Raw genomic sequence first — 12,807 nt, forward strand, 5'->3', positions numbered from 1 at the left:
GGAATTTGAGAATTAAATGAGATACTGAGTATAAAGCACCAACCTCAAGGACACATAGTAGGCACCTAATAAATGAGAACAGTTACTGTGATTGGGTTTCTTGGGCAATTTTTAGGATCTTGAGTCTGAACCTCCCAAAAGTCCCCACCGTACACTCTTTAGAACTGTACTAGTATTAAACAGAAACATGGCAGTTAGCAGAGATTTCACTACCCAGTGAACAGTTTTTGAGATCCTACTTACTATGTGCAGGCCCTGAACTAAGTGCTTCACCGCATTCTTATTCCTTACACCTTATTAAGGTGGCAAAAAATTAACATCCCTAACCTGCTTTGCTGGACCAGTCCCCTGAGGCTCTGAATATGCCAAAGCTGCACGCTCCTTCTAAGACACACCTGTCTCCACAGTTGGAACTGTCATAGACGGCCTCCTGGGCCCCCGTGGCAGGAAACATCAGGCAGAGCAGGTCCCCAGTGGACGGACCCTGGAGGGATCCTTGGCCCGCCCGGGCCTCAGCCACCCGCTGCCCAACCTCCGGGCCTTGGCAGGGCGTGCGGGACCCGGGCGGCCAGATGCCGAGCATTTCCTGCGGCCTCTTGGTGGCTCCAGCCAGTGGCACGCATCCCCGACAGGCCCTCCCCGCGCAGAGGGCGGATCCGAGCTCGGAGCCCGCCCGCCCTCTGGGACCATCGGACCAGCTGGGACCGCGCGCTCCGCCCAGCTCCTCCCGCCCCGCCCTCCTCTCGCCTCCGCCCAGACCGGCCGCCAGCTCCGCTCTGGGATGGGCTGTGCCGCGTGCGCCCCGGCCAGGCGGAGGGACAGTCAGGCCTTCCCGCCCTGGCCCGGTGATTGATCAGCAGCGGTTACTGAGCCTCTTAATGGTTCGCTTGGGTGGGAATTAATTCTGAGATGGACAAATAATGCATTGAGGTTTACATAGTCCAAGGCAAGCCGTCGGTCCGGAGCCAGGAAAGGCAGCCGAGGGAGCCTCGCTGGTGACGCCAGCGGCCATGGGGGCCTGAGCGGGGCATGAGGGGCAACTGGGCCAGAGGAAGAGAAAAGGGAAGTGGATGACAGCGTGATCAGCCCAGCGATTCCGTCCAGGAGGCGGCAGGAACATGCTGAGCCCAAAGATCAGGCAAGCCAGGAGGGGTAAGTCCAACTTCCTGAGGCAGATCTGGACACAGTGTGCGTGCGTCTGTTGGCCGATGGGCGTGGATACTCAGCTGGCTGCCACGCTGGGGTCAGATGGGGCAGGCGTTCTGGAGGCATCTTGATGACTGACAGCCCTCTCTAGTGACGCTCCTGGGGTCTGTGGGGGTCACATCTGAGACTGCCAAAGGGTGATGGCCAGCTTATTGCCCCAGTGGGTGTGCAGGCTTCACCCCACATTCCATGTTTTACGGAGTCCCTGGCTTGCCCAAAGTGACCGAGTGACAACTCTGGTAAACCTTTAGTTTTCTACTAAAAGGGAAATGCTGAATGCTCAAGATTTGCCCTAGCTGCCAAGACAAAAGTAGCCCTGACTAGGAAGGGCAATGCCCTGGCTTCTCCAGATAGCCAGGTCCCAGTGAAGGTCTTCATTCTGGCTACCTGGGAGGCTGCTCTGCAGAGCCTACAGGAGCTGCCACAGCTGGGCTGCAGGAAGCAACCCCTCAGGCAGGCAGGGGCTCCCCCTGGGAGAACTCCCAGGAAGCAGAAGGGCCTGGAGTTGTGGGTGTTAGGGGTGTCTAGAGATAAGTAAGAGATGAGAGTCGGGAGAGCCTTGCAGGGGTGATCCTGCAGCCCTGGGCTAGCGCCCCAACCAGGCCGCGGCCCTGCAGAATGGCCTGGGGCCTTAGTACAAGTCTTGGGGCTAGGGACAGCATCTCCCTGGACAGCAACTTCTTGGCCAGCGCAAGTGTCATTTTAGATGAGAGCATCTGTGTTTTAAGGAAATAGAATGTGTCCTTCCATGTGGCCAGTGTTTGTGGAGGGCTGAGTCTCCCTTGTAAGCAAGGAGCATGAGGAGGGTGGTTTGGAGGTGGGTGGAGCTTCTGCCTGGGGAGCTTGGAAACAGTGCTTGCCTCACCCAAGTGTTTGTATATTTGAGGCAGGAACCCTCCAGGCTCTTGTGAGCTCACGGGCACACATCCATCTCATTAGCACGCTGCAGGCATTTGGATGACTTTCCTGGGCAGGCTGGCCTTCTAGAGTGTAGTCAGAGCCCCTCCATGGGGTGCTCGGAATGGGCTGCAACCTGTGGGCCCCAGTGGGCAAGGGAGGACTGTGCATGGCTCTGCTCAGGGGTAGCAGTACAGCCTGGTGACGATGCAGGGGGTGGGCTGGGCCAGGTTCTCTAAGAGAGCTTGGGTCTCCTCTCCCACTCCTGTCGAAAATGCTGGCCACACTTGGCTATTGAGCACTCGATGTGTGATTAATCCAAACTGAGAAAAATACACACTAGATTTTGATGACTTGGGAAAAAAGAATGTAAAATATCTCAATGATTATTTTAGATTGGTCACCTGCTGAAGTGACAATACTTTGGATATATTGGGTTAAATAAAATATGGATTAGAATTCATTTCACCTGTTTTTTTCTTTTACTTGCTTCTAATGCAGCTACTAGAACATTTACTATTACCTACGTGGCTCACATTATCTTTCTGTTGGATGGGGCTGGCCAGAAAGAAACCAGTGCTTTGCAAAGGGGTCTCAGGAAGCCTGCCTTTGAAATGTCAAACTTCTTAAAAACATTTGTTCTGGGTCAGTGGTTTTCTACTGGGAGCCGTTTTGCCCCTTGGGGGACATTTGTCGATGTCTGGAGACATTTTGGTTGTTCCAACTAAGGAGTGCTACTGGCATCTAGTGGATATAGGCTGGGATGCTGCTAAGTAGCCTGCAATGCAGAGGACAGTCCCCACAACAAAGAGTTCTCCCGCTCCAAATGTTAATAGTGCTAAGGTTGAGAACCCCTCTAGTAGATGATATTATCTTGTAGGATATGTTAAAAGATAAAGTTTATGGTGCTATATATCAGATATTTATAAGATAATCATTTACCCATAAAAATACATGACCATAAACCATGACAAGGAGTATTCTAAGAGCATAAGAATATATACGACAAATGAAGCTTCCAGAGGAAGCAAGTGGTGCTTGAGCTGTGAGCTGAAGAATGGTGGGGCTACCTAGGCAAAGGGTGGTGGAGGGAGGAGGCCATGTTTCAGGCAGCGATCGGCATGTGCTGATGCTGTGGGAAGGGAGGGGCACACAGGGCCAGGAGGCTGGGGCTGGAGACCAGGTCAGGAGTCAGATCACGCAGAGACATTTCTGTAGGAATGCAGACCAAAATTATATGTGAATGCCTCTAAGAAACTGGGCTCTGCTCTGGTAGAAGGAAGACCTTTCCTCAAAATTCATCCCCCTCTGCACCTTTTAGGAGTTGGGCAAGCTACATGTCATAAACCCAGCCTGTCTATAGGATACAGATCACAGGTCCTGCTGTCCACACACTGCCTTGTCCAGACTGCTCCAGATGATACATATTCCAGGCACACTTCCAGACTACACCACCACCTGGGTACAATGGGTTGAGTGAAAAAGGCCTGGGGTCACTTTCTGGAACAGTTAATAAAACCAGCCCCTGTCAGCTGGCTCAGAAGCCTTTGCTGCTCTGCAGATAGGGGTTTCCCAAGGACTCTTCCCCAGGGTCATGTTGGCTGTTAACTTCCTGGAAGGTCCCCATCCAGGCCAGCCCTGAGAGAGCCGGCAAAGGCTGCCATCATCCTAAAGCTGTCCCATGGAGGGGGAGATGTCAAGATTGAGAACCTCCCAGGAGAAACCCTACTGTCACTTACCTGCATATAAAACTAAGTTTGGTCAATAATCTGAGCTCAACTTCCAAGAAGTAGTTAGAGGCAGATGAGGCAGGTGTTGTACACACACACATACCACACACACACACACACACACACACACACACACACACACACACACACACAAGAGGACAATAATAATTCAAAAAGTAGGGAGGCACCCAAACCAGCTGGAAATGTCTCAAAACAGGCCAGTATATTCAAACAATGTGCTTGCTTTTACGTGCATCCCACAATGTAGACTGATTTGGGAAAGTGGTCCAAATTGGTTCATACCAGCTCACACTGGCCATTGATACTGTGATTCTAGCTTGCTATTGCCTGCTTAGGACCAGTTCAGACTCACCCGAGCTTGTCATGGCCTGTGGAAGCCAGACCAGGCCATTTGGACCCAGGTGTGGTTGACTCTGCCCCACTCAGCTCCTGCCTGACTCCCAGGGTCCTGTCCAGGGAGCCTTTCCTGATACCACGCCTGGCAAGCTCCAACTCCACTGAGAATTTTTGCCATATTTCCAGAGTGGGAATGGAAGAGACAGGTCACCCCACCCCTGCCAGTTTTCCCAGAAGAAAAATAAGATACATTTACTAAAACTCCATGAATTTATCACACAATGGAGCAAGTCACAAGTGCACATGTTCTATGACACTGTAAAAATTGCAATTTTGATTGAGGCCTCCTCTGTGCCCATCAGTACTGCCCCAAATAAAGATTTATTGATTTGGTCTTGCCCTGTTCCACAAGGATAAGATATGGAAGGCAGCCGTGTTGTTTTACCTCCCAAAGAGCTCTAGACTCTGCCTGTCTCACTCAACCTCATGTTATCATCCCGGCCATCATCATTTCTACCCTGTGGCAATAACACTCTGCCTCACCCCACCAGCTCCCATCCATTCTCCATTCCAAAGCCAGAGCCATCTTTTCAAATGTAAATCCAACCTGTACCCACCTCCGGCCTCCTCCTCCAGCCCCAGCTTGGAATCCTTTGGTTGGCTTCCCCATCGCTCTTTGGGTTAAAATCCTAAGTCCTTACCATGGCCCCTAAGGCCCCTCTTATAGTCTAGCCACTGGCCAAACCTCCAGCCTCCTCTCACTCTCCAGGCTCCAGCCACACTGGCCTTCTTGCCATTCCTCAACTGTTCCATGGGCCTCCTACCACAGGGCTTTGGCACCCTGTTTCCCCAGCTGGAATGCCTCCTTCGGTCTGTCTGTCTGTCTGTCTGTCTGTCTCTCTCTCTCTCTCTCTCTCTCTCTCTCACACACACACAGACACACACACACACCCCTTAACTCCTGTTCACCCTCCAGTTCTCAGCTCAAGTGTCGCCAGCCAAGGAAGCGCTCCCACACACCCCAGTCTAAACAGGGTCCTCTGCTCTGTGCTCTCCTTTCCTTTGTTGCACTTACCTTGGGTTGTAGTTGTACACTCCTGAGTGTGACTATTTGGTGAATAACTGTCACCTCACTAGACTGTGTGCTCCAGGAGAGCAGGGGCCATTTCTGTTTTTGAACATCATTATACCCCAAAGCCAGGCATCTGGTAGGTACTCAATACATTTATGTTGAATGAATGAATGAATGAGTGAGTGAGTGACTTAATAGCAGAGAAAGCATTAGCCTGGAAGGCTGAAGCACTGTCTCTGGACCTAACTGGTCCAGGTCCTTAGGAAAGTCAGCCCTCCCTTGACTGATTTATATGTTGCAAATATTTTCCCAATTTGTTGCTTGCCCTTTACTTTTATATCAAGGGCTTTTTTCCCCCAGATGTATATAAGTTTTCAATTTTTAATGCCATCAACCTATCAATATTTTCTTTTAGAGTTTCTGCCTTTGTTTAGAATATTTCAAAATAAAATTGATGCTGTGATTAAGGAGGCTCCTTCTTTTAAAGGAGGTCATTAGCCTGATGAGCAAAGCTCCAGTAGCTTGAGCTATTTTTCTTCAAAGGAGTATCAATGTCTTAGAAGCCCTGATGAATGTGCAGAGCCTGGTCAATACTTTGGGGATACAGAGAGAAAGCTCTATTAGTGAGATGAAGTACTTTCACTGGGCTTATTTTTCTTGATTTTCCCACAAGTAAGCAAACCAACATTTATTGTGTGCCCTCCGTGCTCCAGACATTTCCATTGTACTTATTTAATTCTCATGACTACACTATGATGAGGCATCATTGTTCCCATTTCAACAGATGTGGAAGGAGAATTGTGGGTACCCTGCCAACAAGTGGTGGAATTCATATTCACATCTATCCAGTGCTGAGGCCTATGCCCTCTCCCTAACCCAACACAGGGATTCACACTATCCAAACACCACTGCAGGTGGCCCTGCATGTCTCCAGGAGAGCTATAAATTCTTTGAGTAATAAAATGCAGTGTGATTTTTAAGAAGATGCCCACTGCCTGTGAATACATGAAAATTAGATTTGAAGAACTGTTGGAATATTTAAGGTTGAATTATTGATACATAGTAGGACACTAAGCAAATTAAAAGGCAAGCCAATTATGAACTCCAGGGAAAACAAAAAGTGGTGCACAAAATATTACAGTATACTACATAGCTCAACTGGGACTAGCAATTACGTAGTATTAATAATGCAAATTCTGCATATTGATCCAACTAAAAGTACACTGGGAGGATGGAGTGGGTACTTATGTGTGATGGGGACAGGAGAGTGAAATAAATAAAATCCTCATCTTCCATAGTTAGAGGTCAATAGGTAACATTTAAAATGGAAAAAATCAAGAAGTGATTCATCATAAAAACAGACCATAAATTAATGGAGCAAAATAGAGAGCCCAGAAATAAACCCATGTATATGTAGTCAATTAATTTACAGCAAAGTAGCCAGCAATATACAACGGACAGTATATGGAAAGCACAGTCTCTTCAAAAAATGGTGTTGGGAAAGCTGGACAGTCACAAGCAAAAGAATGAAACTGGACCCCTATCTTTCACCATACACAAAAATCAACTCAAAATGGACTAAAGACTTGAACATAAGACCTGAAACCACAAAACTCCTAGAAGAAAACACATGGGATAGTCTCTTTGACATCAGTGGTGGCAATCATTTTTTGGATTAGACACAAAAAGCGAAGGAAAAGAAAACAGAAACAAGTGAGACTACATCAAACTAAAAGGCTTCTGCATAGCAAAGGGAACCACTAACAAAATTAAAAGAAACAGAATGGGAGAAAATATCTCCAAATCATATATCCGATAAGGGGTTAATATCCAAAATATACAAGGAACTCATACAACTCAATAGCAAAAAAGAAATATTAAAAAATGGGCAGATTAAAAAAATTAAACAGATTAAAAAATTCAGAAGAACTGAATAGACATTTTTGCAAAAGAAGATACACAAATGACCAAGAGGTACATGAAAATGTGTCACTAATCATCAGGGAAATGCAAATCAAAATCCAGATTGAGATATCACCTCATAACTGTTGGAATGGCTACTATCGAAAAGACGAGATATCAAATATTGGCAAGGATGTGGAGAAAAGGGAGCTCTTGTACACTGTAAATTCGTGCAGTCACTATGAAAAACTGTATGGCAGTTCCTCAAAAAATTAAAAATAGAATTACCATATGACCCAGCAATTCCACTTCTGCATGCATGTGTTAATTAACTAGATGAGGGTAATCAAGAAAAAGTGAAAGAAAGAAATAGCGATAAATAAACACTATTTGGAAATGTGGAGGTAGGGACTTCCCTGGTGGTCCAGTGGTTAAGAATCCACCTGCCAATGCAGGGGACACGGGTTTGAGCCCTGGTCCAGGAAGATCCCACATGCCGCGGGACAACTATGCCCGTGTGCCACAACTACTAAAGCCCGAGCACTCTAGAGCCCACGCATCACAACTACTAAGCCCCTGTGCTGCAACTACTGAAGCCTGTGCACCTAGAGCCCATGCTCCACAACAAGAGAAGCCACCGCAAAAAAAAAAAAAAAAAAAGAAAAAGAAATGTGGAGGTAAATACCAAAGGAGCCAACTGAAGTGGCTGCCTCTGGGGGCTGGTGAAGGGAGGGGGTGGGAGAGCAGGAGCCTGCCAGGTCTCACCCTAAAGCTTGCAGGGCTGTGGTCAAGAAGTGATAGACTGGAGGTCACCTGACCTCATACCAGTTCACACTGGAAGATTGTTCAGAGGGGAGTTTCTGCTCTTAAGGGGTGACCATGGGGTTCATAGGCCTCCTCTGATCGCTTGGTTCTGAATAGTGTGGCCTTCCCGAACTGCCCATGGTCATCCCATGCTGCCCCCGCCCAGGTTTGTCAGGTGCCCTGAGGGCTCCCTAAGACCACCTCTAGGGCCCTGAGAGTGGGACAGCAAAGGGCCAGTAACCTAATTAGGTGATATGGCATCTGCTTTGCCTGAGATGCAGAGAGAATCTAAATTCTCTGAAGAATTTAGACCCAGAGGCACATGCACTTGGCCAACTGTGAGCCTGCTACACAGGAAGGCAGTGAAGGGACCAGGTGATGCGGCAGGGAGAACAGACCCGTCCCACATCCAGGTAGGGCTCTCAACAGGGGAGTGATGTGTCTGGACAGAGCCTTAGACAATGGTGCTGGCTGCACTGTGGGCATTGGGTCTACAGAGAGTGACCCTGAGGGCAGGGAGAAGAGAGAGAGATGTTAGTAAATGCTGTGGGATTGATGGTGTTTCCTATCTGCCATCTGAAGAGGCCATGCGGGGACGGCAGGACCGTTGTCAGAGCACATCTCCTGAGCGCATTCAGCCACTGCCAGCAGGTTCCCCTGCTTCTGGACACACCCCAGCCCCAGACTACCAGTCCATCTGCTGCCACCGCGGCTCTTGTGCTAGGAGATGAAGGTGGCAGTTTGTGTCCAGTGAACCCAGGCCTCCTCCCTCCTGCCTCTCCTCCCAGATACCAGCTGATGGAAAAACTGAGTTCTTCCATGGGAGATACCCAGAGTCCATAACCCAGCACTCTTAGACACTCAGGATATAAGGCACTTCCAGATGCTGGGCTCCAGGAACTCCAGGCTGGACTTTTGGCCCCAGAGAATTGAAGATTTGGCCATGACCTTCACGTTTGCAGACAGGAATAAATGATTTATTTGCAAGACAGGCCTGAACTGGGTTAGACCTAGGCCGGGAGAGCTGCCTTGGGCTCCCCCAACCAAGGCAGCCAGGGACCTGCCTGACTGCTGAAGTCATCAACAGCCTCCATGATTACTTAACCAAGGGAGGAGAATGTATTGATCTAAGCTAATGACCCGTAGGCAGGCAGAAATAAAATTTATAATCAATATTGAATTACATCGACTCCGCTGATCCCTGGCTCCTGGTGAATGGCTTGCTAATCTGAACAGGAGCAGAAGCAGCAAACCTGGGGCCAGCTGCTCCCAGACAAGGTCCAATAGAGGGAATAGAGGCCTCCCAAGGCCTCAGCCTGCAGCAAAGAGAAACAGTACTCACCACCATTCATCCTTTCGGTGCTTCTCTGTTTACAAAGCACTTTCAAAGTGTCATTCATTTCTTCCTCACCATGGTCTAGGAAGTGGATAAGATTTGTATTTTGCTCTCATTTTATGTGGAAACCTGGGGCTCCAAGAGGCTAAAGAGCCTCCAAATCCTGTGCCCTTTCCATGACCTCAGTTGGCCTCTCCACCCCCACCACCAAACTAGGAAAAGTAGGAAAACTACATTGCGTGTTTCCTGCTCCTACTTGCGCTCCTCTGATTACAGGAGTGGAATCAGTGATCTTGTGCCCTTAAACCTTTCATCATGTGGAAACAGGCCATGGGTAGGAGAAATCCTGCTGGCAGATTTCTTCCAGCCCAGGAAGATCATCTGTAGAGGCACAAGGTCTCTTGGATTTGATCTTTCTCATCTTCTTTGAACTTGAGGATTCCTGTCTTATGTCCACTCATTCATTCAGCAAGCATTTGAGAGGCTCTCTGCTACATTCCAGGAATCAAGCATGAGGAGGGCACCCTCTCTGGCCATGAGAAGCTCACAAATCAACACAGAGATTTGAGAGGCATGTGTCCAGCCAGAAGTGTGTGCCATCTATGGGGTGGCATAATGGATGGCAGTCAAGCCCCTGCTTTGGGAACCTGCTAGAGGAGTCTTCACATAGTAGGAAATGCCTGCACCAACACTTCAAGAGTGTCAGGGCTCATCAGGCGGGCAAGCACAGAGGTGCAGCTGTCTGGCACAAAATGGCCTTTGTGGGGACCAGTCGTTGATCTGCAAAGGGTGGGGTGTGTGTTATGAGTGGGAAGTGAAGCTGGAGACCTGACTGCACACAGGCTCACAGAGGCCTTCTCATCTTCCTGACTTCCTACCTATGTCGATGACGGCTAAAGCATAGCCTCTTTAAAGGAGATGCAGCAAGAGGGATCCCACCATGGCAGGATGGTTGGAGGTCCAGCCTGTGGATAGAGGTTAGGTGATGTCGATCAGGCTTGTCTTTCTCAAAGAAAGAGGTTTTTCATTAGTTTTGGTAGGAAGGGGTTAGGGTTTGGTCTGTTCTAGGGCAGGCACATGGGTCTTGTGAGAGTCAGGGTTAAGAGCCTGGGAGCCAGACTTTCTGGGTTTAACCCCATGCTCTCTCATCCTGCGTGTCTTCCTGTTCCATCTGCTGGGCACACCCTTTCTCCCTCCCAGCCTTCCATAGTGTAGGGGAGGAAAAACTTTTCCTCTACCCTCTTAAGTTCTGCACCTGAGGCCTGCTAATTAACTTGCTAAAAGATTAACAGGAGAAAAGACATACATTTTATTGATAGTTTTAAGTGTATGGGCAGGTGCTTTATAGAAAAGAGGCAGTTAAACCCAGTGTCAGTAAACTGTGGGAAGGTGCCGAGGAAAAGTATGGTAGATAAGGGTTGTTTAGTAAGGTTCATTATGCAGACTCAAGTCGTCTCCTGATGATAAGAATCTCATTCTCCTTTTCCTGGTACAGGAGTTGCAAGGCACCTTTACAAAGGGAAATTTATGCCCTGCTTTTGAGCAGAAAGGGGGTGGGAGAAGAGCTCTTCCTGTGTGCTGTTTCTCAGTGGCCTTCAGCTCAAAATAATCAATATGCCAAAGTGGCATATTTGGGGGTGGCATAACCTGATCCCTTTTAACAGCTTCCTCCATTCTTTCATCCAGCTTCAGCCTCACTTCTGGGCTCCCAACCTCCCAGCCTGACTTCCTTGCTGCTGCCTTCACACTCTCATTTCCCCTTATATGTGCCGAGATGACAGACTCTTGTATTTGGATGTCTCTGTTCTCCCTTTACTTGTACCATGGCAGGCACGTGCCTTTCATTTCCATACCCCAGTGGCTTGCACAGGATGGACACCCAGGAGGCCCTATAAGCCCCATGAATGGATAAAAAACACTGGATCCAGTTGAACCTGGGGGTTCACACTGCATGGAAGTGCAGGTCAAGCAGTTTGGGGGTTGCCCTGCCTCCTGCACCCCCTCGCTGAAGACCAGCACCAGCTGAGTCAGGAAAGAGACCCAGGAAGAGCCAATAAAAATAATGGTAAAGAAAGTGATCTTTTATGTTGATGTTTTGAAAGCATTAAAATAATCATTATGGAAAAAATCCAAACTTTCTAGATTCCCTCAGAGTTATATTAAAATTAATACTTTTTACTTAAGGGGGGTGGTAGGTTTCCCCTTTGTCCTTCACTTCACCTTTCAGGCCCCTAAGTGAGACCCATTAGGAGGGCCTGGCTGATTCTCTAGACCCCTCAGATGGGGGACTTAGCAAAGAACAGATGACCAAGTGGAGCCCAGAGAGAAGCTAAGTAACTAAACAAAATTTTTAAAGGTAGGAGGCACTCAGGAACCATCCTGTAATAAATCATCTGAGGCTCATGCAGTGCTCCCAGGACAGCACAGGAACCTGGCGAGGCCCCCCTTGCCCTTAGCTGCAAATTGCATTAACTTCATGAAACCATCTCGTCCGGCCCCCTGCAGAGTGCCCCTTCCATTACCTCACCTCTCTCTTCTCCATTAATCTTTCTGCCTCAATACTTACCCTGTAAATCAATTCAGCTCTGAGAGCCATCTTGCTCTTTCCCCAGCCCTGCTTTAAAATCCCATTGATTTTATAAATCAGTTGTGTTTTAGTTCAAGTGCAGCCACTCCTCCACGCTCTCGGGGTTGCACTAACAGAGCTACAGATGGAAAACCAGGTACCGATGCCCAGCAGCTGCCAAGGCCAGTGCTGCCACAGCCTGGTCATAAGGCCCTGAAAACCATCAGGTGTGCCCGGTGTGGATCTCCTAAATAGACCCTGAGATGAGCAGTGTATGTGGTAATTTCGTAAGCAGGTGCTCCCAAGGGACACCGGTGAGGGGCGGCGGTGGGGGGGAGCAGCACCAGGAAGGGGAGAGCCAAGCTGGGGTGCAAAGCCAATAAAGGAGGGGCCTCAGCCTGAGCCCCAGGGAAACGCTGAATGTGAATTGCACCTCTTTATCCCTCCAAGTGGTGTCCAACTAGAAACAAGGCTGGGGCTTCCCTGGTTTCGCAGTGGTTGAGCGTCCGCCTGCCGATGCAGGGGACGCGGGTTCGTGCCCCGGTCCGGGAGGATCCCACATGCCGCGGAGCGGCTTGGGCCCGTGAGCCATGGCCGCTGAGCCTGCGCGTCCGGAGCCTGTGCTTCGCAACGGGAGAGGCCACAACAGTGAGAGGCCCTGCGTACCACAAAAAAAAAAAAAAAAAAGAAGGCTGCAGGGGCTTTCAGGCTCCCATATGCAAGAGTCTTTGGCCAGGGACTGTGGGGCGAGGGAGGGACGTAAATTCCTGAGCACTTCCAGTTCTCCCACTGCCTGCTCAGAATGGCTCCAATAACCCAAGGACAGACTTCAAAACAGGCCAGCAGCCCTGAAAAACCACCCGGGGTAAGCTGTTGGAAGTAAAGGGACATAAAGACAGGAAAAAGGAATCAAGGGAATTTGGGCAGAGCTCTGACA

The 12,807-nt window shown here is 49.0% G+C and overlaps 1 protein-coding gene across 3 annotated transcripts in view; it reads left to right on the forward strand.

Annotated features, from left to right (window-relative positions):
- The first annotated feature begins 774 nt into the window (after positions 1–774).
- The window catches only part of ARHGAP22 (Rho GTPase activating protein 22), a 166,423-nt gene continuing 154,390 nt past the window's right edge, over positions 775–12,807 (forward strand). For all 3 annotated transcript variants that reach the window (XM_060078687.1, XM_060078768.1, XM_060078845.1), the window contains exon 1: positions 775–1,152. In XM_060078687.1, coding sequence (XP_059934670.1) covers positions 1,119–1,152 — 34 coding nt within the window. In that variant the 5' untranslated portion in view covers positions 775–1,118. The remainder of the gene's footprint in view (positions 1,153–12,807) is intronic.

This window comes from Mesoplodon densirostris, chromosome 1 (assembly GCF_025265405.1).
Source record: "Mesoplodon densirostris isolate mMesDen1 chromosome 1, mMesDen1 primary haplotype, whole genome shotgun sequence".
Lineage (NCBI taxonomy): Eukaryota > Metazoa > Chordata > Mammalia > Artiodactyla > Ziphiidae > Mesoplodon > Mesoplodon densirostris.